Consider the following 27,736-nt stretch of genomic DNA (forward strand, 5'->3'; position numbering starts at 1 on the left):
TACATTGTAGGCACCTTAGCTTTGCTTGAGGTCATGCATAATCTTGGTATTTAATGGTGACAGCAGAAATTTCTCTTGAAATAGAAACGATTTAGAATGTAAACAATAAGATGATGGCTGTCATTCACGATCCACATTCCACAGATAACACACAGATGACACGCGATTTTGGAATTATTCGAACACAGTGTTGCTAACCCGCGATTTTTCAAATTTGCCGCCTTTTACTACTGACAAGATTTGGTTGATCCAGTATATATTAAAAATTGCAGGGAAAAACGGGCCAAGGGAAGACTATCGTACCTTCATACCATACAAAAAGACATTCGATTATTACTTTTTTTCCCAATGAATTACTTTCGAATTGTTCATTTCATAACACAATACTTTAATTTGTTTTTTACTCCCGTAGGTACCTACTTTTATTTGTCATTTAAAGGGTCGTGCACACAACCCTATCTTATAGTTGTCAAGACAAGTCTTTAGTCTATTCCCCAAACAAGCATTTGTGCATACACGCAGTATCTTTTTGGCACTTTTACGATACTTCGTGTAATGACCACTTAAAAAATACTGTACCTATGAAATACATTGTTGCCAACCTTATTTTAAATGTCATCTCTGACAAATAAGTGAACCATAGACAAAGACATGTTTTTTTTTTCATTTCATCCATTCATTCGTTCCTACCCTCCATTCTTTGCTACTTCTTGAATGTGGTTAAGTATTGTGGTTGTCGAATAAAACTTAATTTTTGTGTTAAAAAACAGTGTGTCTAAGTTAAAATGGATGAAGACGAAAACTTAACTGTCTACGCCTGAAGAAATATCAGTGATAGCCCAATGATTTATAACTCAAGATAGGTTATAGGCGTTCCAAAATTGAATCGCTTAACTTGTGACAAATTGGACAAGTTGCCTTTAGACGCGGCTGGACAAGCGAGAAATGTGCACATTCTAACGAGCTCCCGCACACCGAAAGAGACGACCTTATGTTTAACAACGAGTGTGACAAAGATGGATGGAATGAGAACATTAGCTTGGTTTGGCTTGGAGGCACAAATTGGTATTCTTGCGTCCGCACCTCCATTTTATACTGGTCATAATCGGCGATTAAAATCAGCGAGCCAAATTGGCGTTTGCGTCCGCACGTCCTGATTTGATGGGGCAATTTCATCAGATTGGCGAAAAATCGTCCTCGTCTGGACACGACTTTACTTTTGCAATGATGGCAGTGGGCAATGTTATGAATCATTTGGATACAACTATTTTCAACTTTGCCCAGCACAATTCTACCCTTAGGGTTGTCACTCGTATGTTACAAATTACTTGAGGGGAAGGATTTTCAAAACGTTATAATAATAATAATAAACAGGCGTATGGGTGTGACGACACCATCACCTGCTGGTTTCAGCAGTAGGTACAATGTGTCAACGCAGGGCAGCTTGTGGCGAGCTGTTGAGGAGTAGCGACCCCACGTACCATAGTGCTCCTGGGGGAGCTCTACTGTCACCCGAAAGGTAGGACAAAACATTAATTACTAATTTAGTGAATCTGTTTTTAAAAAATTGATCTATTAAAATGGAAGACATGCTAATTGAAACCAGTACTTGTTATAGTTGGTCAAACCAAGTTGTCAGTAAATAAGAACAAAAAAAACTGTACTCATCCTTTTCTTTTGGGTGCTAGTACTAGTGTATGATTTTCTCTGACTATGTTTGAAATGAGACAGTCGTTTGACAAACTATATTTCTAGTTAACAAAAAGTGTAAAATTTCACCTACGAAATCTATCAATTTTACATTTTTGCGGTTAAAATGGTTAACGGCCTCTCACCGTTTATATGTATTATCCATCAAATTATCCTCATACACCTTTTTAGCCGTGATCGGTTAAAAGCAATAATTGACAACCCTATCAAATTTAGGATTTTGTATGAAGGATTCACAATTGTTATTCAGAATTTTGCCCACATAACTTTGGAGGTGAAATATTACCTATACTTAAAGGACTTCTAATACGATACAAGTTTGCTATAACTATTCTAGATTATAGCCTGTAAGATTCGTGACCAATAAATTTGATAATCCAAAAGTTAAGAATATATATGCAAAACTGGGTAAAGTTATAAATGTTAAATGTTTTTGGCCCGCCCCTTTTAGTACAGTTCTAGAGTACTGAAACTTAAATTTACTGTACTTTGCTTACTCACACAAAGAAGAGTATGTTAATGTGTGAGTGCCACAGATAAGTAATACAATATGGAACGATAAACTCGAAAAAATGAAAAGATTGGAAAAATCGGGCAATGTTTTAGCGTGTATTTTTGAAGATGAAAAATATATTAACTGTTTAAAATAATGGTTGCCAATAAGTTAAATGTAATATTAGACAAATTAGCATTTTATTACGGATTGAAATTTCATAAATACATACAGGTAATTATTCGTTTTAAAACTTACAATAGTTTAATCGGTATACACTATAAAAGTCTGTCGTTTAAATTGTGGTTGTGATGGCAATACGAGTAAAGGAGCCCAAGAAGGTATTTCAAGGTAGGTTTAACACGAGTGCGTCTAACTAGCTCGAGTAACGTTACAACGTACCTCCGTGGACTCCTCTACTATAAGTCTTTTATTTTATTAAATTCTATTTGCAATTAGTTTCAAAATTGGTTTAGGTATACAGATAGGCGGTAGGTACCTATAATAAATGGGTGTATAACTTCCCATTTGTCCTCTAGGCCTGTAAGCTCCAGACGGGCACGTTAACAATACGAATACATCGTAAATAGAAAATAAAATAGGTACGTTAAACATGTGACTTGGACGTTACGTCAGATACACGCGATATTTTTTGTGACGCTGTCCACTTTATTAGAATTGCATTACTGCCATATCTAATAAATAATTGCAAATAATGTTCATCGATTGTGATCATGTTTGTGTAGTTTGCCGGGTTATTCCCACTAGTTACCACCAAGTTGTTACCAGTGGTAACTACTGGGAATTATTTTTCCCAGTAGTTACCAGTGGTAAAAGGTGGGAAAAAAATTCCCAGTAGTTACCACTGGTAACAACTTGGTGGTAACTAGTGGGAATAACCCAGTTTGCCTTGGCCACAAAAAAACCGCAATCGCTTGACGTAGAGTCAAACGAATAGTTCGGGCGTGTTTCTGTGGTCGGCCAGGCGTGTGGTGGTTCAGTCGCTCTTCAGGTCGTCGAGGCGCGACACGAGCGGGAAGCGCACGATGCGCAGCTGCGTCGCGTAGTCGCACACGATGGCGTCCTTTAGAGGTAGAATCTGCCTCACGAATATACACCCATCATTTTGCCCTGGAACATTTACTTACAATTTAGTCTAACGCTGAATATTCCCTTCGTCTTATCTGCCCAATATTTGTGTTGCATGTACCTTTGTATAGAAAAACCGGCCAAGTGCGAGTCGGACTCGCGCACGGAGGGTTCCGCACCATCAACAAAAAATAGAGCAAAACAAGCAAAAAACGGTCACCCATCCAAGTACTGACCCCGCCCGACGTTGCTTAACTTCGGTCAAAAATCACGTTTGTTGTATGGGAGCCCCACTTAAATCTTTATTTTATTCTGTTTTTAGTATTTGTTGTTATAGCGGCAACAGAAATACATCATCTGTGAAAATTTCAACTGTCTAGCTATCACGGTTCGTGAGATACAGCCTGGTGACAGACGGACGGACGGACGGACGGACGGACAGCGGAGTCTTAGTAATAGGGTCCCGTTTTTACCCTTTGGGTACGGAACCCTAAAAACGAATGAGTTTTGTGAATTACCTACCTAAGAGCACTCGCCGTATGACGTCACCGGTGCTGAGGTCGTAGGCCGCGAGTCCGCTGCGGTCGCCCATCAGGAGCAGCGTGTGTGTGAGCGGCAGCATGCGGCTCATGTAGTTCAGGCCCTGGCGCAACACACGTTTATAACGACTTCCCATACATTGTGACGCGGTACCTATTGTACCTACGTATCGCAGCGATGCCGTCAACTGGAAACAACGCCTCAAACGCCCTAATTCCTGTACTTCTAGTTTGGGTTATAGTTTTCTCCAATATGCTCGCAAATATTCACCTTATTGTAGCAAATATAGTACGGGAAGTTCCTCATTATGGACAATCTCAAAATTAGGTATTGCGTTTTACCTTTTAAAGACATGTATCCACTAATAAAATAATCAATAGGTACAAACAGCCAATTATTGAAGCCGCGTCTGTAAGACTCGGGAAACCTACCATTTCAAACTATAGGATAAAGTGCGATTGGGAGATTACATGTTTCGTTCATGCAAGAGTTGCAAGACCGTTGTGTATGATAAGATAGTTTATTAATCAAGTAGGCATATTAAAATGCACTTATCAACGTCAAATAACGCTACACCGACTCTAACCCTTCACCGGCAAGAAACTCGGCGGGACACATCTTTTCAGGACATGACATCTACACATATATTAATATTATTCATCGTGCGAATACTGCTTAATAAAATCAAAAGCTAGAATTATTTTATATTTTTATGAATTTTCGTTATGCATGGCTGTAAAATTACGTTCGGTAGAAATGAGTTTGAGGTGCTTTCGCTGCGTCGATTTATAAGATCGCGTCAGATATTTTTGCGGCCGTCGTTGTGTACCATATTATTGCAGGTGACTGTACAGATGTGCATCCTTGAAGTTAACTAATTTAACTTGCAATACGGGCGAAAGCTATTCAAGTATTCATTATAAGTACTAGAAAGAGAGTAGTGTTGGTATCACAAATGAGAAAGTATGATATAAGGGGTCCGGCCCGGGTTAGTCTACTCACAATGTGTATGGAGTTGAGCATGTGTCCCTGGAAGCGGTCCCAGATGCAGAGGCGCTCGTCGGCGCCGCTCGACACCACGTAGGACGCCGTGTAGGCTAGTGACGTCACCGCGCCGTCGTGCGCCTGCATGCTGTACAGGCACGCTCCTGGACACACAAACAATACCTACTTACTCTCCAAACTGTACAAACTCATTTGCTTCAGAGTACCTTATAGTGGACGAATCGACCCCTTCTTCGTACAAACGTATAGTCGACCTTTTCCTTTCTGGAGACTGATAGTATGGAATAGTTATTTTCGGTACAAGTGCGAAAAAGAGGAAATTCGAAACGAGTGGCGATAAATTAAAACACGACCGAAGGGAGTGTTTTAAATCGACACGAGTTGCGAATTACCTATTCGCACGTGTATCGAACAACGTTTTACAGTACATATGGCACTTTAAAGTTTCGACATACGCACGAAAAGTACTATTTTACGCACTAGTGCGGAAAAGGAGCCCCATATGTACTGTAAATTATTTTTACTTTATTGTACACCATGTCCAAAAATTTCGAATATATACTTTTTCTAACATAGATTAGAAATAAATATAGGTAGGTACACAACTTTCGGACAGTTTTGTAATTACTAATTACAAATTGAAGTGTAGGTACCTATATTGAGACGAATAAATTAAAATATTTTAATAACGTTCGCATCTAGTTCATGATGAAGCAGTTCCGGGAACCAATTAATTCAATTTTTTAAGGGCGCTCGATCAGGGCAATTTTGTTAATAGGGTATTTGACTACTAGTCAAATCACTGGTCAAATAATTTTCTTTTTTTGAACTGTCAAAACGATTTTGCTTCTATGGAATTTATATGAAACACTAGCACGTGACGTCAGAGTCAAATGATCTATTCTTTATAGTTTTACACGAGTTTTAAAATAGAAATTGTGTCCAAAAATAACTGCTGTCTACGTTTCTCTATTAATCTTCTGGTGCTTTATTTCATGCATGGTGTAAAATAATGTATACTTCGATTGTAGGGGGTCAACAATCTGTGCGGCAGAGTGACCCTGCCTGTGAAGGTATACAGTGTGGAAAGATAAGTCGGGCCCTGGAGGGAAACTACCTTAAATCCTTAAGCTGGCTCATTTTACTTAATGGAGACATTCCTTTATTTTTAAAAAGAAACAAAACTGCATTCAAAGTATTTTTCTTTTTTTCTTTAATTTGGCTTGTCTAAAAAAATCTTGAGTACTAAATATTACATTTTATGGATTTTTTGTACGACAGACGAGTTTAAGACCTAATGTTTCTTGGAGAAATGTTATCATTAACATTAACTGTATCGACTAGTAGAATAAAATTGCGAGTTTTTATTTTTTGGAATTTTTAGTCGGTTCGAGTCCCGGGAGAGGCAAGTGAGTTTTAGAAAATCTTTGAATGCAGTTTTGTTTCTTTTTAAAAATAAAGGAATGTCTCCTTTAAGTAAAATGAGCCAGCTTAAGGATTTAAGGTAGTTTCCCTCCAGGGCCCGACTTATCTTTCCACACTGTATAGGTACCAGTGTGCAGGTCCCATACGCAGAGCAGGCCGTCCTGGGAGCCGCTGCCGGCGATGGTGGGCGTGGCGTGGTCGATGAAGCAACTCGTGATGGGCCCGCAGTGGCCGTGCAGCGTGAACAGCGGACTCAGCTCTGCACTGCTGAATACCTGCGTCCATTTACTTACTCATCAGTCAATCGTTTCAGCAATAAAGTATTTTCCTACTAGTCAAATCGGTTACTTTTTATGAACTGTCAAAACGATTTGCTTATATCGAGGGCATGGCATGAGTGGTGGGGATAACTGACAGAACGGGATAGTCTTATGTATCTTTCACTAGGAGTAGCAGAGAAAGCGCTATTATTGTTTGTCTTTGTCAGAGTCTCATATATTTTTATTCCCCACCGTAGTTTATGGTGGAATACAAACAATGCGTAAACGTCAAATTGGTGTGAAACATATGAACAGTGCAAAGATTATCAGGAAAAATATTGAAATCAGTGTTTCGTGTGCATCTAGTAGTACTTAACAATTCAACAAATGTGGTGAATTGCTCAGTTTTGCGCTGTACAAGTGACTGCCGGCAAAAACAGGACAACGTAACATTTCACAGGTAAATACAGTATTTTATACTTCGGTCACATTATCATGCTTAGTAACAGCATCCTACAATCTATATCAATTAAAATCTGAGTAGAAAAAGCATTTACAGTAAATAATAACTCGGGTAAAAAAATTAGCCTATAAATATTTCCTGATAAATTAACCGACCAAATTACGTACGCATATTGACAGTAAGCCGTCACCGTTTTAATAACGTGTATTCAATTTAGTCGCATTGCTATTATTCGAGGGATACCAGCCCGTGATGCATACAATTACCCCAAAATTCGGGTATTTTGTATTTTAATAACATTTTTATAAATAATTTTGCTGTAGAACTGGACATATACGAACAATAAAATTGAACTGTGTTTAAATTAGAATGTAAATTTTATTTATTTAAGCATTACGGATTCTTTCTAACGTTATAGGGGGTTTTGCCACGACTCGGAGAATCTAATTCTATGATATGCTGCAGGCACTAATTCTTAATTTTGCAATAAGAGTGACAGATTACAAAATGAATATTTCGTTTATTACCTCCAGATTTCCACAAGATGCAGGCACGCGTGCTAAATGGATTTTAGCAACCGGAAGGAGAAACTGGGCACCGACACAAAACTGCCGGATATCCTCAAAGCATATTACGAAAACCTACCTTTTCTATTTCTTCCTGTGGCACACAGTATGCTAAAAATTCTTTCTTTAGGCGTACTTGTAATATGTTATGTATAATGAATCGCTTAATGATATAGACATTTTTGTTCATAGTTTGTCCGTTTTCAAGAACAAAGTTCGGCATATTTTATTTACTAGTAATTGAAAAATTGTTTCAAGTAAATATTTTGCATTGTTTTCTTACTTTATTACCCGTAGGTATAGTTGTGAGTACAACACGCAAAAAAAAAAATTCAAGCGAGTGAAACCGTTGTCGTATAAACAGTTTAAAATATGTCTCACGAAAGTTTAATATCGATACCTACGGGTAATTTATAATTAAGTAACCTATTTACTTTTCATTGTAATAGTCAACTTAGTAACGTATGAAACTTTAGGCCTATTTTTAGTCATTTTTGTAAGACTTATTTGTAAAAGGCTGTTTGTTTTCTAAATAAATTAAAAAAAAAAGAAAATTGGCTCATTGATATTTTATTTATCGCTGCGTCTTACGTAGGCGAACAACTCGCGGACGTAATTAAAATTACCCCAATATTTGATAATATTGGGGTAATTTTTACCTATATGGTATCCCCGGGTTTGTGACGTCATCTATGTCTATCCCTTACGGGGGCACGCGGTAGGCCACATCTATAGAAATACTACCATCTATGGCTTATATGGAATTTGGATTTTCCATATGACATTTCGTCACATAAATGTTTTTTTTTTTTTTTATTCTATACTAAAATCTTATAATAAATCAAACAGAAAAGTGCCGTGAAACCCGGGTTTGTACCAACACGACATACGTGGATACATTTTACGTTAAGCATTGTTGTGATACATGGGATAATCGATATTTATATAAAATTACAAGTGAGATTACTTAAATTCTACAAGAGATAAATTAGCGGGTAAGTTTTAAGCGACAGGTTGTCCGTAAAATTTATGCTATTTTCTGCAACAGGTTCATAGGCTTATTTTAATTCAAGGGCCGAAGGAAACAAAACGGAGCGTATCGAGTTTTGTAATACCTATAGTTTTGTAATAACAATAACAAAAAAATACCGATGCGTTCAAGTAAATTAAAATTCTAAATATCATATTGATATTAAGTAACACTGCAGATTTTTATTGTCAATTTTGACTAACTGATAGCATAGAGAAATATAGTAAGACAAGAGTGCTCACTCCATAGATCAGTCTTGATACCAAAAAGACTATTAATTTCAGTATCTACATCTAGCATCGAGTACCGGAACTATCAGTATTGCTACTTGACAATAGATGTAGCAGTACTGATAGTGCCGCTACTCGATGCTAGATGTAGACACTGAAATTAATAGTCTTTTTGGTATCAAAACTGATGTATGGAGTGAGCAATCTATGTATTTTTTTCTCTATGCTGATACTTATAACAGTTATAACACGTACCTTGAGCACGTGATCCTGGCCGCCGGTGAGGATTCGCCCGCCTTCCGAGTGCATCTCGGTGATGGGCTGCTGGTGCGGGCGGCACTGCGCGATCCGTTGAACTACTATTTCTAACGAAAATATTTACACACGATATATATACATAATAGTATTTTATGCAACCGTTGTTTAAGAGAGGTCAAAAAAGGCGAGTGGCGTGAGTAACAATTTGAGGCGAAGCCGAAAATTGTTAATTAAGACGCCACGAGTATTTTTTGACTCAGTTAAACAACGTTGCATACAATAATTTTTCTACGACCAAGCACTTACTTATTACTTACTTATACTATATTTTTATTTCAAGAAGTAGCAAAAATGGGGGGTACAGGCGGGAAATGAATGAATGAATGAATGAAAAAAAAAATGTCTATGGTTCACTTATTTGTCAGAGATGACATTTAAAATAAGGTTGGCAACAATATATTTCATTCAATATTTTTTAAGTGGTCATTACACGAAGTATCGTAAAATCGCCAAAAAGATACTGCGTGTATGCACAAATTCTTTTTGGGGAACAGACTATAAAGACTTGTCTTGACAACTATAAGGTAGGGTTTTAAAGGTGTGTGCACGACCCTTTAAATGACAAATAAAAGTACGGGAGTAGAAAAATTATATAAATACTCTTCATCACGTTTTATTATTTCTCATTCTCACCACATCTCAACGCTAGTTCCGAGTTTGACAAAATGTCAGAACCGATTTTTTATGTACGCATATATATAGAACTACCGGATTTTACGCAAACGAACCCCCTTAAATACAAAAAGCGACAAAATTACTGGATTATCTACAACTTTGATGATTCTCGCGGCGTTGTATGGGAGTTGTCAGTCTTCTTTATTTACTAGTCTTTGCTGTAGGATAAATACTTATAATAAATAGTAACATAATACACCGTGGGACCGATTTAGCCGAAAGATTTTAACCACACATATCTGAGATCAGGAGGTGAGAGCAAAAAATTTTACATGACAATAAAAATAAAACATTGTGTGTGTGTGTGTGTGTGTGTGTTTTATCATAAAAATCTAATTTGATTGGCCTAGTATGTCTAAACCCAGTCACATGGTGGCAACATCGTAGGCAAAAAGGCGATTATCACTGACAAATTACACAAACAAATTTTCACTAGAATCTAAAACAATCTGACCGATTTCAGAAAACTGTGTATGACATTTTAGTCTCTAAAAGCGGTTTAGAATACACCTTTAAAATTTGTCGGGTAGTGTACATGTGATGTTATCTATAAGGGACCTTATTGTCGATGGCGCTTACGCCATTATTAACGATGCTCCGATACAAATACAATGCCGCGCGACGCGACACTGCGGCGTAAGCGCCATCGATTCCCTTTTCATAGATAATGCCCCATATTACCGTCTCCATCACCAAGGTCCGAGTCGTACGAGAAACTAAGCCTCGCCGGCGAGTGGTCGCCCGCGCCCGCGCCGCGCAGCGACCCCGCCGACCCCGTCCGCTTATGAGCTGCACATTAAACACTACTTTTAAACTTTACAAAAGCGCTGAGAAGGTCTATAATAAACTAGAAAGACGGTGACCAAATCGCTATTTCATATATAGGTATGTATTTCATAAGAGTTATGTAATATGTAAATATAATGTAGGTATGCAGTTAAACCGATCACACCCTACCCAAGTCAATAAAAATCTCTTATGAGAAAAATCTCCATATATAAATAAACCCAAATGCAATGATATTGTGTATTTTATTTAAAGTTGCGCTACCTTTTTTTTATTTTACCTACTTCTGGTCAGAAGGGGTCTGTACAGTCATCATCAATAGTGGCGGATTTTCCAAATCTATATTTCTAGAGTTCGTGTCCAACAGTACATATCTGTCACACACTTACTTTTGACGCATACCAGTCTGATCCGCAACTTTTTAACCCTAACTATGCAAGTTGCAGTAGAATGTTAAAGAAAGTGATAGTTACTGCGCCTGTGTGCCGTGCTGAACCGCCAGTCGACCTGCGCGCCCGAGCAGGCGTTGTACGCGTGCAGGCGCAGCAGCGCGAGCTGGCCGCCGAGCGCCGCCGCCGCCACGCGCCGCGCGCCCGCCAGCGCGCGCACGTGCGTCACGCCGCCGCCGCGCTCCAGCCCCCACCACAAGCACTACGTGTTATACAAAACATCGCATCATAGGTACTGATGTGCCTAAGGAAACTTTCCAAAATTGCGAAATGTTTCGGAAATTTAACGTAGGAAAAATTCGGAAAACTTCTTACATTTTTGCATTGAGAATTGAAACTTTCCAATTTTAAATTTAAATTTCCCATATTTCCTAGTGAAAGTTTCATGAAATTTCCGAGAATTTATAGAATTTTATGGAAACTTTCCGCAACTTGCACATTTGTAATCATAGGTATCGATACCTACACTCACTCATAATTACCCAGGGGACATTTCCGAACACTGACGACCGTTCGTCAATCATCGTAGATACAAGTACAGTACAGGTAGATTCATACGCTAGAGCTGGCACGAATAGAATGAATGAAAATATCTATCACTTTAACCGATACAGGTGTACTCAAACAATGAAAGTTTTTTTCATTCCATTCGGTTCAACTTTCGTGATTCAACCTACGTAGGAATTAAGTGTCGTTTCATATAAAATAAATAGTGCACTTTATGAACTTTACTATAAAGTTCATAAAGTGCAACAGAATAAATTCGCGATAGACCCGTTTGTAAATGTGATTTAATATATAATATATATTAAATCACAATAAATATGATTATGATATGATGTTTGTAAATGTGATTTAATATATAATATATATTAAATCACATTTACAAACGGGTCTATCGCGAATTTATTCTGTTGCACTTTATGAACTTTATATATAATATATATTAAATCACATTTACAAACGGGTCTATCGCGAATTTATTCTGTTACCTTTATTTACAGACGTTTCGACACAGGTTTCACTGGTTGTGATCACGGCTAACTAAAGTTAGGAAAAACGCGAACGTTTTTAATATTTTATTAGTTTACGTCAAATCGATGACATGTTAAATTATTCTTCTTGTTTTATAAATATTCGATGTGTTTATGTTTTTCCATCGAGGAGTTTTTTTGATTATACGGCTGTTCCGCTCGCACAGTGGCATTGACCGCCGGCATCATCGGCGGAACAGGGCTTTACCCGCGAACATCGAAGTTCGCAAATGGCGGGCATCTTTCTCTGTCACTCTAATTACGCCTTCATTGGAGTACTTGAAAGAGAAAAATCCCCAGCAATATGCGCGTGCAATAGGTAGAGGTAGGAACAGGCGGGTCGATGTACGAAATTCTTCGTGCACATGACCGTCCGACCGTCTCTTTTGGCGAAGGCATAGATAATAAAATACATAGATTGCTCACTCCATACATCAGTTTTAGTACCAAAAAGACTATTAGCATCTAGCATCGAGTAGTGGAACTATCAGTACTACTACTTGACAATAGATGTAGCACCGACCGGAAAGTCTTATGCTGTTGAGATAAGACTTTCCGGTTGGTGCTACATCTATTGTCAAGGAGCAGTACTGATAGTTCCGCTACTCGATGCTAGATGTAGACACTGAAATTAATAGTCTAACTGATGTATGGAGTGAGCACTCTTGTCTTATTATATTTCTCTCTATGGCAAATGCACAAGGCGAATATCTCTAATATCGAACCCGACTCACCATTAACTTCCCCGAGCTAGCTTCCCAGAACTCGAGTCTTCCATCCGCACATCCTAATATGATCAGGTCGTTACAAAAGTCCATGCACCATATAGGCGAGTCGCGCGCCGCTCGCGCGCGCCAGTCCGCACTGACCGGCTCGGCGTCACACCAAGCGTTATCCGCGCCACCGTTCACTAACTTACCCTTGTGTCTGTTACGCAAACCACTTACTGACTCATTACTTTTATATACAAAACTATTTTTCTCACTGTCTTTCGCACTATTTACACTTAAACTGTCTTTGTCTATACATAAATTGTTAATGTCCACGTTTTCTTTTGCTTCGTAATTGCATATGTCGTCGTGCTGATCGCTGCAATACAGTTCCCTGTGGAGTAGTGCTTTGAGTTAGTACCTACAAGAGACTAGATAAACAACGTGGCTGAGATAATCTCTATACCATTCCGCATGATATACATATTTTAACGTATTATGCGGAGTGAAATCTGGACAAAATTCAATGTCGTATTCTATTAAATAAATACAATGGTTATCTTTGGAAATGTTCATGTTCTTTAATGATGTATTTAACAACGTTAAATGCAAGATAAAATGTATTCAAGTGTGAGATTATTAACGGCAGTTATGGTACTTTAAAGCCATCGGTTTTTTGCGTAAGTGTAAGGCCTGAGTGGACGCTCGCAGCGAAGCGTTCGGCGGGGCGTGCAGCGTGGCGTCGGGCTCACAAGTAATTTGAGCAGCGTGTACTAAGGCCGCTCCTATACGCTTGCATTTGTTTAACATGCTCGCCGCACGCCCAACTCGAGCGTCCACTCAGGCCTTACACTAATGGTACCCTTCGCGCGTGAGTCCGACTCGCACTTGTATGTATGTATGTATAAACTCTTTATTGCACAAAACACAAATTTATGGCACAGGATAGGCAGTACAAAGGCGAACTTATCCCTTTAAGGGATTTCTTCCAGTTAACTTGACCACGCTAAGTTATGTTCAGATGTTACACTTTACTTTTACAAAGTGTATAAGGAAATGCTGAGTGACTTTACTCGAAAACTATACTTTCACAATTCACGGCAATACAATGTATAAAACTGACAATGAACAATATGCATGTTCTTCATTATTAAATTCTCTTAAATGTGTCTTTGAAGTATGTTAAAGGAGAGTGAGAAAGAGGGAAACAATCACTTGATAAGTACTTTCCACTTCAATTTTGTAGTATAATGTATGTACCATCACGCTCCGCGATTGTTACGCCATTTAGGGTTCTACCTAAATTGGACATTCCATAGCGTAAGTATGGAACAACCAATTTAGCTAGGACCCTAAATAGCGTAACATTCCCGTGTAGTAACTGTACATACTTACATAAGGTCGGGACACTCGGGACAGTACATTGATCTAAGATCCTGGAGTGGTACCTGTAAGTTTTGGCGAAGTCGTAACTTGTGGTCTCGGCGGGGGTGAGGTGGGGGGAGGCTGCGGCGCCGCGCGGGGCGCGGAACCGCAGCCCGCTCAGGTGGTTGCTGAGACCTTTGCGCAGCGAGAGCACGGGCTGGAACACAACCAAAGCGGCACAGTCAGCAGCAGAAGTTGCTAAGCGGTCGAGGTGTTCAAAATTACCTTGACACGCTCTTATTCTCTTAACAATAAAGTCGTGTCAAGATCATTTTGAACACTTGGCCCGCTTAGAAACTTATGCTGCTGACTGTACAACATTCCGTCAATAGGAATGATGACACATGTTGAATTTTATAACAAAATCTAGTAAAATAGATAGCAAATGAGCAAATAATCACAATATTGTGGAAATAAAAAAAAATGGAAATAATACAAAAATACAGCACCAGTACGGATATGATGGTCGTTCTTGTCTACGTGACAGCGTGATAAAACGGTGTCCGTCACTTTCTTTCCCACGGTGTTAAACAGTGACAGTTATTTTATCACGTGGATAAAGATGGATAAAGCTATCCATAATAGGCTGGCTGAAAGTTTCAAAATTTAAGTTTTTTTTAACTTCCATAAACGAAACAAGTATTCGATTCCTCACATTTTACCCAAAAAAAGATTGTATAGCAACTATATACATAAACTGAATATTTCACCGACAAAAACGCAATTTTCTTGTTTTGTTCATACTTCTAGACGCGCTCTCAGTGACCTTGACGTCAAGTTCAAAGTTTTCCATCGTATTGTCTCGGAAATGATTGTATTTGTCATGCTACTTCATCCTTCATCATATCAGCCTCGGTACTTTTTGTACCGAGACTGACTGAAATAGCAAGAACGGTTCCGTTAAAATACGATGGAAAATAATTATGCACTACATCTGTACAAGTAAATCAAGTTAGTGATTGCAGGGTTTCAATAAAATACCTACCAGTATAATCAAATTATGAAAACTTTGCTTTGGAAGAGTGTCCAGATTAAATACCTATAAGTAACATCCGTCGTCAAAAATATGTTTTTAATATTTCGCCTTATAACGAAAGTGTAAGGTGCAAAAGTGTAAACATCTTTGACCTCGACTGTACGTGTACAATACATTAATGCCAATTTTCAAAATACAGTAGAATCCGTTTATTATGACTCCGCTTATACTGACCAACCGCTTACTATGACGTAATTACTGTGCGAAGTTTGGTTTTCATATAAAATTCTTTGTGAGAAATTTGGATAAGATGACTTCGCTTATAGTGACAAATCGCTTACTATGACGTAATTACTGTGCGAAGTTTGGTTTTCATATAAAATTCTTTGTGAGAAATTTGGATAAGATGACTTCGCTTATAGTGACAAATCGCTTACTATGACCTAAAAATCCTATTTTCATGAAATTATGTCCGGTTATACTGACATTCGCTGGCTTTCGTGGCCGTCCCCACGTCTTTCCTTGCGAGGACGGTTGGTGCGTGCGAGGCGTTTAAGAAGTTGTTTAGCTTTGATTTTCGGTGACAAGTTGATAATTGGTACAAAGTTAATACGAGTATAACTCATCTCTCACAAAGGAATTTGAGAATTATTTGAAAAAATTACAAAAATAAGAAGTTATCAACTATGCTTTATATGACATCCGCTTAGTATAACGTATTAGTCACTTCCCTTCGATGTCATTAAGCGGATTCTACTGTAGCTATATTAGGATATCAATAGTTATTACCTCGTTTTGTTTTGCTGCAACGATTTGTTGGAATGCTATAAAAAAATAACAGTAATTACTTTTTATATCTAGCTAATAATTAAACGTATTATTTAATTACACTAAAAGCCCTACTGACCTGGAGTAGGATTCAGAGGATCTTTCTTCGCCACTTTGTCAGCAAGTTCTTTTTGTAATTTAAAAAACCTGGAAGGAAACATAATATCAAAATAGGTACCTACAAACTTGTAAACTGATTAACGTTTGTGTTCTAAAATTAAATTAGTAAAATAGATACGCTTTCCATATATATTTTAGTTGCTATGTCTATTGCACGCGCATAATCATATTATTCGCTGGCCTTAGTGTAAGGCCCGAGTGGACGCTCCGAGCGGAGCGTTCGGCGGGGCGTGCAGCGTGGCGTCGGGCTCACAAGTGATTTGAGCAGCGTGCACTAAGGCCGCTCCTATACGTTTGCATTTGTTTAACATGCACGCCGCACGCCCCGCTCCGCTGCACGCCCAACTCGAGCGTCCACTCAGGCCTTACACTTAGGTACAATAAGTAAATGAGCATGCTCACGCGCCGCGGTCGATGCTGGTGAGGATCTCGCCGTTCTGCGAGTCCCACACCTTGACATGACCCTGCAGACAGGAGCTGACCACCTGCTCGCCGTCCGTCACCAGGCACTCCACCTCCTGGCTGTGCCCCGCCACCACCAGCGGCACCGCCTCCGTCACCAGCTGACAATATTAACAATATGCTCACACGTTCAAAAGAAACATTTTCAATATGTGCAAAATACTCTATATACAGTCACTTGAAGAGATAGTTAACGTTCTCCCCCACCTTAGTATGCAGGAGGGGGTATTAGATACCTTTATTTTTTTAATACTTATAATGACTTGGCAATGAATATATCTAAACCAGGTTATGCTATAGAGCAGCGGTCGGCAACCCACGGCCCGTGAACCTCCCTGGCTATTTTGTATGTAATATTGACTAACGACAATGTCTGATAAAGTCATAAATATTAACAAAGTGTGGCCCGCGTCAACTTCGTTAACTACTATGTGGCCCTTGGCTGCTAAAAGGTTGCCGACCGCTGCTGTAGAGCATAACCTGGTTTAGATATATTCATTACGTTACTGTAAATTCAGGGTTCTAACTTTAGCCATCACAAAATTACAGGACGTTGAAAATGGCCTGAATGGCTTCGAGAAAAGGATGGCACGGCCGTGCCTCTGTGTTTTGCTCGACTTGGCGGGTCACTGCCGTGCCCCCAGATATGAATAAAATATATGCGTATATTAATCGCTGATCACAGTGATCACTCTCAGCAAGTAATTTTTAGGCGGTAAAATTTGCTCGCAAAGGAAAACAATAGCCTTGAGTCGGACAATTTCCTAAAGAGGCATATGGTTTGTTTGTTTTCGAGGGGACGTGGCGTTAGCTTGTGTGAAGTAAGAGTGGTCCACCTGCACCGCCGGCTGCTTCGCAATGATCTTCCGATACTCGTCGTCTGCGTTCCATGAAGCACGCCACTCTGCATAGTTGCGGGAACAGACGCACCTGTTTAACACAATGCTAAAAGTTTAACACATTTCTTAAATAAATGTGTTTTAAATACAACTTGGTATAATACTCGCGTGTTATATTAATACGGAGATGGTTTTTATTATTTATGTGTTTTTCTATTTGGAGATTGGCTGGGCTGTGTGTTTAGTAGCATCAAAAGTGTCACCAGACGGAAAATCTACTTTACAGTACATATGGTGCTATTTTTCCGCACTAGTGCGTTAAATAGCACTTTTCGTGCGTATGTCGAAACTTTAAAGTGCCATATGTACTGTAAAACGTTGTTCGATACACGTGCGAATAGGTAATTCGCAACTCGTGTCGATTTAAAACACTCCCTTCGGTCGTGTTTTAATTTATCGCCACTCGTTTCGAATTTCCTCTTTTTCGCACTTGTATCGAAAATAACTATAATTGGCTAGTTTCCTGGTCATATTCTCAGCGAGCCCTAGGGTCTGTAGTCTGTAGACTACCAGTAAACTTTGAATAAATGTCATATACTAAGAAAAAGTGACCAAGGCCTCCAGTGCCCCAGGCTGGAATCGAACCAGCGTCCTCTGCTATCGCGGCAGGTGCCTAAAATAAAAACAAATTAAAATATTTTTTGAAAATAATTTAATTAGTTCTAAATACCAGTAAACTGTCTGTTCGTACCTATAGAGCACGACCATCATGTAGGCGATGACGGCGACGCTGATGGTGCACAGGATGGCCAGCAGCAGAATCTCCATGGGGGTGGTCGGGTATATCGGCAGCTCCGTCGGTTTACGCCACTGCTTCTGCTGACTCTTGCCGTCTGTTAGCTCGAACTCTGTACAGACAAACATGAAAGAATAAAACAAGAAGACTCAATTTTTGTTCTAATTATGTTTTAATTAAATATTAATTTTCATTTGAATTAAGTTGAATTTCAATATTTACTGTTCATGACCAGAGAGCGAAACTTTGGTGCCGATGACAGACGTATGACGTCAAGCTAAATCCAGAGTGTTGTTATTAGAGATGCCACGAATATTCGGCAACTATTCGGTATTCGGCCTATTCGGCCACTTTGCCGAATATTCGGTATTCGGCCTATGTTGCCTACTATTCGGCCGAATACCGAATATCTGTTGCACCTACTTAAAAAGAAAAATTGCACAATAAAAATAACCAAAAACTATGTAGGTATATTTAGAATGTGTTCTTGGAATACGAAGACCCTTTTTTGAGCATTTGTTGATTAAAAAACATTTTATTTTTATCATGACTCTGTTTTGTTTGACTCTATTGATTAGTGCTGTTCAACAAAAATATATCTTAGCTAACGTCATCTAACGTTGAGCTTTGTTAGCGATCACTTTTCATAATAATTGTGACTCAAAATGTTCGCATGTCATGTCGAATATTCGGTATTCGGCCGAGAGAGGGGCCGAATATTCGGTATTCGGTATTCGACCAAAACCACTATTGAGGTGTTAACAATGTTGTTTTAAAGAAAACATCCTACATGCGACTTAACGTCATAATGACGTCACCCGCACCAGAGTTTCGCTCTCTGTTCATGACCTTAGATTTTTTTGTTTGTTTATTATTACTTCTTAAAGTGTATTTAATTTGACGTTTTGTATGTTTTGTTATAAGACTTATAACTCTTATAAGTATTTTATTAGATTTGTTTGTGTAGTTTGATAAGAAAAAATATATATAAATTAATTTCAAACAATTAAAATAGTTATTTTGAAGCCGGTCTCAGTTCCATCCTTTTTGTTTGGCGTTTAGACCTCTTGTCAAAGTAACTCAACTTGAGTACAACGAATGGCGCTGAATATCGCAGGAAAGTGATTTCTAGTCTTTAGATTGAGGTCAACGGCTGTAAATGATAAAGGCGGCGCGTATAGTTTGTAGCTTTCTAATAGACCCCGAAGGCTAATCCTATTGTCTATTGTTCAGTAAAACCGCACGTGCTACTTACCTGCAAAAAAGGGTCCTAATTATTCTATTTGGCACCTGAGCGCGGGCTAGTCCAACGCTCAAAAAAAAGCGGCCAAGTGCGAGTCGGACTCGCCCATGAAGGGTTCCGTATTTAGGCGATTTATGACGTATAAAAAAAAAACTACTTACTAGATCTCGTTCAAACCAATTTTCGGTGGAAGTTTACATTGTAGTGTACATCATATATTTTTTTTAGTTTTATCATTCTCTTATTTTAGAAGTTACAGGGGGGGGGACACACATTTTATCACTTTGGAAGTGTCTCTCGCGCAAACTATTCAGTTTAGAAAAAAATGATATTAGAAACCTCAATATCATTTTTGAAGACCTATCCATAGATACCCCACACGTATGGGTTTGATGAAAAAATTTTTTTTTAGTTTCAGTTCGAAGTATGGGGAACCCCAAAAATTTATTGTTTTTTTTCTATTTTTGTGTGAAAATCTTAATGCGGTTCACAGAATACATCTACTTACAAAGTTTCAACAGTATAGTTCTTATAGTTTCGGAGAAAAGTGGCTGTGACATACGGACGGACAGACGGACAGACGGACAGACAGACAGACATGACGAATCTATAAGGGTTCCGTTTTTTGCCATTTGGCTACGGAACCCTAAAAAACCAGTGTAGGTGCGCTCTCCGATAACGCGCCTTTGTTACGCATCTCGATGACACATTTTAGACTGGTTCTGTAGCGTTCGACTTGCCGGCACTCAGTAACCGAAGTACCGATTTTTTATGCAGGTGGTTGTGGCACGTGGCACGAGCGGTTTTTCTTAACAATAGGCAATAGGATTAGCCTTCCGGGTCTATTAGAAAGCTACAAACTATACCGGGCAGCGTGTCGAGCGGGTCGAGCGCGGCGGCGAGCGCCTGCCAGCGCAGCGGCGGCGGGTCGCGCTCGTCCGGCAGCCGCACGGCGGCCGCGCGCTCGGGCGACACGCGCTGCGACACCAGCACGGGCGGCAGCACCGCCACCACGCGCCCCGCCACCGACTCGTTGTACTGCCCGAGGATCGCCGACCAGTGGTACGCCGACACTCTGCAATCGAGACATACTCAATATCAGCAGCTCGGGGGTTTTAAAAGCGAGCTTAATAGGTTGCGCTAGCGAAAGAAGTTGTGACTTGTGACGTGACGTTAAAGTACGTAAGTATAGTGTGTCAAAGGTCTGTTTGATTTCAAACATAGACAGAGAGAATCATGCTATCTTTGTCTTATAGTAGTCTCTAGTACTAGTACTAGCACCCAAAAGAAAAGGATGAGTATAGTTTTTTTTGTTCCTATTTACTGACAAGATTTGGTTGACCCAGTATATGTCATTTATATTTCAATCAGTAACAGAGGGCCTACTTCAACCATTTATTTTATCTATCGGTCGAATATAAGTACAAGTATAGAAAAGCAGATAAGGAAATTTCGATTTTAACGGTAGGCCCTCAAGAATATAGGTTCAAACGTACCTCGACCACGGACGGGAGTGCGGCGAATGCTTCAGAAGTATAGTATCGTTCGCGTTCCCCACGCTTTTATCCGGGTCCGACATTTCCAAAAGCGGCGAAAACACAATCGGGCTCCTATTGCTGTCATTGTAAAACACATTAAGCGATTGCTTTGGCGGATAATTCTCGTCACTCTTTTTGTCCGTCTCGCTACTGACGTCCGGTTTTTCGAGGTTAGTTATAAAATAATCGACTACACCCGAATTGTAAACTATCATCGATATCCATACCAGCATCCACACCATGAAGGCGCGCTGGAAGAACCGCGTCCTCGCCCACATGTTCACCAGGCGGATCCGCTTCGGCACCTTCTGGTCCTGCGCCTGCGGACTAGACTTGCGCTTCGCCAGCACATCCGTCGGGCTGGTTTGCGCCAAACCATTCAACCTCGGGTGCGACTTCGACTTGGTCATTCTAAGAGGCGACATGCTGCTCTCGTCCGAGTAGGTCTTTTCAAACCGCCAATTCAGAGCGTTGTTGGCGTTAAAGTACTCTTTAAGATGAAGTTTGTTGTTTTGATCCTGAAAATATTCCATGCGCCGAACGTCGATCCCAAGAATGGTCGCAAAGAAAACCATTTGGACAAAATAATCGGAAATTAAACTGACTATCATAAATATTGAAAATTCTTGAATGAATGGAACAAACGTAAAGAAGCTCACAGTCAAAATGGTTATTTCTGTGAGTAGATTTTTGGTGATGGACCAGCCCTCCTTGCTCAGGCCCTGCGCGAGCCGGATCTTGACGTCGAGCCTCGAGTCCGTGGAGGTCACGCTCTTGGTCAGCACGAGAACGTTCTCCAGCCCGACGATGATCACGAGGTAAGGAAAGATCTCTTTGCCTTGGAGGCTCAACGAGATGCCGAAATAGAAGCATATTCCCATAGACATGGAGAGGCTGCCGGCGATGGTGACCATCGCGCACGCGGACAGTCCCAGCTTGGAGCGTATGTACTCGATCTTCCTCAAGGAGAAGTACACGTAGAGGAATATCCCGACGAAGGTGATCATGAGCGGCACGAGCTCGCGGTAGTTGAACTGGCCCGGGTAGTACACCAGGGTCAGCTCCTCCGAGTGCGCGTACGGCTGCTCACGGTACAGGGGGTACATTGCTCTCAACTTTCTCTTCAGAGAATTTAAAAACCTGTAATTGTAATATTATTATTTATTACAAGCATTTATTTAACTAGCCATGATTGTTTTGAATTAAGTATCCTTAGGTATTTACTTATTTAGGCAGCCTGAGCTGTCAATAAAGTTGTGTTAAAAAGGTCATGGGTGAAATACGATTACCGACATAAGTTCCGGTCCTATATAAGTGTTTCTTGAAGACACCTATTTGTTTTGAAATACCTATCCAACGATACCCCACACTGTAGGGTTGAAGCGAAAAAAAATTACACTCTCACTTTACGTGTAAGAGGTACCCTACATAATTTATTTTTCTACATTTAGTGTACTACTTTATCGGATTTATTGATTTACATATCCATGCCAAATTGCAGCATTATTCTAGCACTAACGATCACGGAGCAAAGCCTCGGACAGACGGGCATGGCGAAACTATAAGGGTTCCTAGTGCCGAGTACGGAACCCTAAAAACTAGTAATGTAGCTTCTGCCTGTGAGGTGAGGTGAGCGTGACCTGGGTTCTAGGCGCTGGTAGAACACGGACACGGCGTACTGCAGCACGCGCGGGCGCGCGCGCAGCGGGTACCGCTTGATGCCGCAGTCCCGCAGCTGCATCCCGAATGCCATCTCTGCGATGGACACTTTGCTCTTTGGGAGGTTCTGCACAATTATAATAAGCGAAACACATTACATTTAGTTGAATCTTATTTTAAAAGAAATCTTGATATGTAGGTATCTCTTAGGTAAGTTGGCACTAATTTACGGATTTATTGTATTACTACCACAAGATCTATAAGACAATGACAAATAATATAAACCTCATTCAAAACCACATATTTTGATAACGCTAGACTAACATGGACTCACAATTAATAATCTCCTGAAATAGACCAATAAACAAGTTCTGTATAAAATAATATAATAACATGTTTGTTCATCAAAGAGTTCCATTGACTACCCTCCGATTGCATCATAAGATCTGCTCCATGTTAGCATACGCGTTGTCATCGAATAAACGGAAGTATGTCAAATTTCACCTCAACCAGACACCGGGAAGTGGTTCAAAGTTAAACTAAATAAAAGATAACTTGTTGTATTATTGACAGTTAAGTTGTTCATCTCTTTATTTAGTTTTATGACTAGCTTAATAGTACATTACTGCAGACGCCGGGAAAGAAGGGCTTGCCGGGTGAGTAGGTATAGCCGGCCGACCGTAGGGAGGCCGGATAGTGATACGAAGCCGGCAAGACCTTTTCACGGCTAGGCATGTATAGTGGTTTTCTCAAACATGCAATGAAATAAAAAAATACACCACTCAAAAAAACAAATTTATAATCTCTATAATAAAAATCCAACTTCACAACAAAAGTTTTTTAATTTTTCTTCCAATCCCGCCATAATTGTTTTTTTTTTACGGAAGTCGTCCGTATTTCGCGTGTGTAGTGTTCGAATAGACCTTATTAGGGCCATTATACACAATCTGATAATAAGAATCTCAATTTCAATAAATAAAATAAATGCAGAGGATTTAAAATATTGTCTATGGTCTCTGGTGACTTACGTATAGACAAAATTTTAAATTTATTCATCAACACATTGAATCATACAGATTCGTATTCTTAATATCAGTACGTTCGTGTATAACAGGCGTTAACACGGATATTTTGGTCCGATAATCATTCATTCACCAAAAATATAAAAAAAAATATATAATTCGGCTGTTTAGTCTGTTCATGGACACAGACCCCATGTTTACATTAGAATTTTAAAAAAAATTACTTCCCGGCCTAGGCCTTCAATTTCGTATGAAATTCCTTTACAGTTCTCTGGAGTTGCTCCGCCCTAAACGTGATACTTCGAAGCCTGATATAACGCCCGGAGCGACGACATTTCATTGCATGTTTGAGAAAAATGAATTTAGATAATCGTCTTTAAGACAAACTCATTTTGTAATTGAGGATGTTTAGCTTGTGGATTTCATCTTAATATTTAACATCACATTATTTTAGTGCGAGCCTGTTAGTTGCCAATTAAAATGAAACAAAACATGACTTACTTGGTAAGAGAGAACGGTATTAACAACATTGACATCCATTGAGAATGTCTGCAGGTTTTGCTGCCACAAGTTAGCGGGAGAGAGTAAGAGGCAGCTGTATTCAGGCAGCACCCGCTCTAAACTCGCTTTACTGTTTTGCTGCTTGATGCCTCCTATTTGGTAGCAGTACTGGGACAGGCTGCCTTTACTAAAATTTAAAAATAAGATTCATATATTATGATGTTCATCAACATTCTGGAGGCATTCATATATTAATAAAAAGCAAAATAATTCCTTCAAATTCTGACATTGCCGTGAAACCTGTATTTACTTACAGTTCATGCTAACTTTATTGGACTAATTCTATTCTTACATTTCATATAGATTCAACTAAATACAGTAAGTACACACGTGAAAAAACCGGCCGAGCACGTCGGGCCATGCTCAGTATAGGGTTCCGTAGTTACCCGCTTTTTACAAAACCTTTGCAGCACTTTTACTAAGGAGGGGAGACTTTTTGCAAACTAAAAAATAGCTCATCTTGGCTATACTTTTCATTAGCATTTGCTAAGCTTTACTTGGACGATTTTTGGACCCATGGTTCAAAAGTTAGAGAGGGGGAGGGGGCAATTCCCATACAAGTTGCAGTCTTGTTTTAGTCCGTATGTACCGGCCCTGAGTATCACGGAGCAAAGCCGCGCACGGACAGATGGGCGTTCCTAGTTGACTATGGAACCCTAGAAATACATGTACCTAAAGTCTATTTTTTTATTCGGTAGACTGAAATGACAGTTAATAGTATGAACATGAAATGTCATTTCATACTATTTACTGTCATTTCAGTCTACCGAATAAAAAAATAGACTATAATTGATAAAGGTAAAAGTTAAGATGAATGCCAGTTTTGTTGTAGTTGAAAGTAAAAAGGTAAACACAATGACTTGTTTATTGCTTAATATTTTTATAGGAATAAGTGTGTGCACCTTGTGAGAATTAAAATTATGATGATGAGATTGTCAAAACCAAATAATATTGTCTACTTACGTTTCAGGATCTTCATGATTTTTTATAGTTTCTAGCAACCGAAATACTTCTTGCAGAGGAGCTCTAAATGCATCCCACATACGCAGGTTGCTATTCCAGGGTGATACACCTACATACAAATTATAGTTTTAATTCATATATGTAGTCTGTTCGGAAAGACAAGAGTCATGGAATGTATTGGGCCCCATTCATTTCAAGACTCTTCTCTTTCCCCACAGACTCTAATAGTTTTTTTCTCTGGAACTGTCATCATTATTAATACATTTTGAAATAGAGTACTAATTTTCCTGGTTTCTTCCTATTTATATTAAATGAATAAATACCTACATAAGAAGCATTACACCAGAGTCACTAGTGTGGCATAACTAGGTTCTTAAAACTTGAAATATTGTATAAGATTCATAATAATAGGCTGCGGGACCCAGTGTTGTGGGCACATAAGTGATGCATGCCAGTAATGTATTTTAGAACAACATTGCCAGCTTATATAGGAATTACTCATCCAAGATAGGAATTACCAGTCTTATGCTCATAAAATGGCCTTCAGTTGCTCACTCAAATGTATTATTAGACCAAAAGTTAGTATTTACAGTAAAACTCTGTTATCAGTGTGAAAAGAACATCAATTGTTGAGCTGAAAATCTGCAGTCAGTATATTAATTATACACACCTATTTTGAGTATGATTTGTTGCACATAAAGTAGGGGTTTGTCTTTGGCCCAAACATATGGTAGTTTTTGAGTCTCGTTAAACAGTAGTTCTAATGTTGTGGACGAATCTGGAAATATATTTTAAATATTATTATGGCATTCAGTAGTATGTTTTAGAACATCTCGATAATACATACAGGTCATGAAATTAGTTAGAAGAACAATTGATAAGTCTTAATTACCTACATTTAAATAATAATTTGGAGCTATAGGTATATCTATTCCATACATATTAGAACATGATGCTACTTTTCACTTTACATTTGTAATTTGGTAAGGAATGAAAGAAATATTGACTGATTAATAAGATTTCAATTGAAGGGATGTTTACAAAAACAACATAACTGCTTAGAGCGGTTGACACTTTTTTAACAACATTGTTAATCAATTCAGGTGTCAACCAGTGTAGTCAATTATGTTGTTTTTTGTAAAAATTCCTTCAATTTGTTTCACCTATTTCATGAACTTACCTTCTGGTAGACAGTTGTTAGTGTTGCAATTTGCTTTATTTAATTCCATAGTGTCAAGTAATGGCAAATTGACAACTATTGGTATGTTTCCTGGTAAGGGTACATTTAGTAATGGGTAACTATAAACAAAAATACATGATTTATTAATGCTCTAAAGTAATGATTTCATCATGGTAGTCTAGTAAAATGTGTTTTATAATACTCACCAACAAAGTAGTACAATTGAGAGAGCAAAGCCTATAACTGCAATGGGATTTGAGGAACAGAACAAACCATACGTGTAGTATATCTGTGCTACACGCTCAGGTAAGGTACTCCCTGCCATTGTGCGCCTTCGACGGAACACGAGGCCGTAGTTCAAGAATACTTCACAATAATATTGGGCCAGGTTAATGGGAACTTTTTATCGGGGGTCGGGTTTCCACAATCGTGCAATTCAATGATGATCGCATGTCTTGATGTAATGACGGCAATTACTTCTGTGGTTTGCATCATGCATTTACATGCCGCCTTGTAAGTATTGTTCTTTGGAATAGTACAGTTTTGTATTGCACCAATTGACCGACCACGCAATGTTGACAGTACTATTGACACTTCACGACAAAACATTCCATTATAAATTAACACATCGCAAGAGGTATCGTAATATATTTCAATTTAAAGGAGGCAAATAAATATTTTAGTATTTTAACAAAATCTTACAGCTAATTGTATAAAACACATTACGGGTTTAGGGGAAAAAGTTCCAAATATATTTGACATGTTGGTTTCGTTCGTTTGACGTTGTGTTTTTTTAATATGTAGTGTATCATGTACTTCAGAATAGTGATCATAGAGCCAAAAGTGTAATAATTAAAAATTGCTAAATTTAGAAATAATTGATAATGATACACAAAGCTCGATAGTATTTAATAATAATATTTATCAAGATGAATGATTTATTAGTTATTCATTATTAAAACTAATTTCTTAAAACCAAACGACCTATGCTTGCGGCATCTATCGATTTATTCAGTAAACTATTTATACATCCAGGCGAGACAAGGCAGAACAGAATTACTTTTTAAAATTTACCCCTAGAGTGCGCTATCGTGATCACGTACACTACACACAACTCTTTACACTTTGCACTACACACAATGTTTTCAATGTGGCAAGCATTGGCGCGAAGCATTATGTCAAGTTTCCATTTATAGATTTAAGCCACTAGATGGCAGACTAGTTAGCAACAAATCACAACAAATAGATAGAGCCAGCCAGCACGAAATGTAGTGACGGGGTTGGTAGGGGGCAGCACCAGCTTAGAAGCGTGACATGTTTTCGCTTTCGATTCAGGTCACG

General features: G+C 38.9%; 1 protein-coding gene across 1 annotated transcript; it reads right to left on the reverse strand.

The window, feature by feature from the left end:
• Positions 1–3,111: 3,111 nt before the first annotated feature.
• On the reverse strand, positions 3,112–27,161 carry LOC134661193 (sterol regulatory element-binding protein cleavage-activating protein). The gene is made up of 22 exons (XM_063517162.1): positions 26,602–27,161; positions 26,396–26,514; positions 25,886–25,993; positions 25,216–25,324; positions 24,193–24,379; positions 22,651–22,796; positions 20,969–22,150; positions 20,339–20,547; positions 18,185–18,341; positions 17,431–17,524; positions 16,535–16,695; positions 16,092–16,159; positions 15,974–16,008; positions 14,232–14,365; positions 12,808–13,177; positions 11,064–11,241; positions 10,486–10,593; positions 9,067–9,176; positions 6,390–6,537; positions 4,835–4,980; positions 3,815–3,935; positions 3,112–3,334 (listed from the first exon to the last, which is right to left on the reverse strand). The coding sequence occupies exons 1-22, from the start codon at positions 26,718–26,720 to the stop codon at positions 3,201–3,203; spliced, it is 4,143 nt and encodes a 1,380-aa protein (XP_063373232.1). The 5' UTR covers positions 26,721–27,161; the 3' UTR covers positions 3,112–3,200.
• Between the last annotated feature and the right edge of the window lie 575 nt (positions 27,162–27,736).

Source organism: Cydia amplana, chromosome Z (genome assembly GCF_948474715.1).
Source record: "Cydia amplana chromosome Z, ilCydAmpl1.1, whole genome shotgun sequence".
In the NCBI taxonomy this organism is placed as follows: Eukaryota; Metazoa; Arthropoda; class Insecta; order Lepidoptera; family Tortricidae; genus Cydia; species Cydia amplana.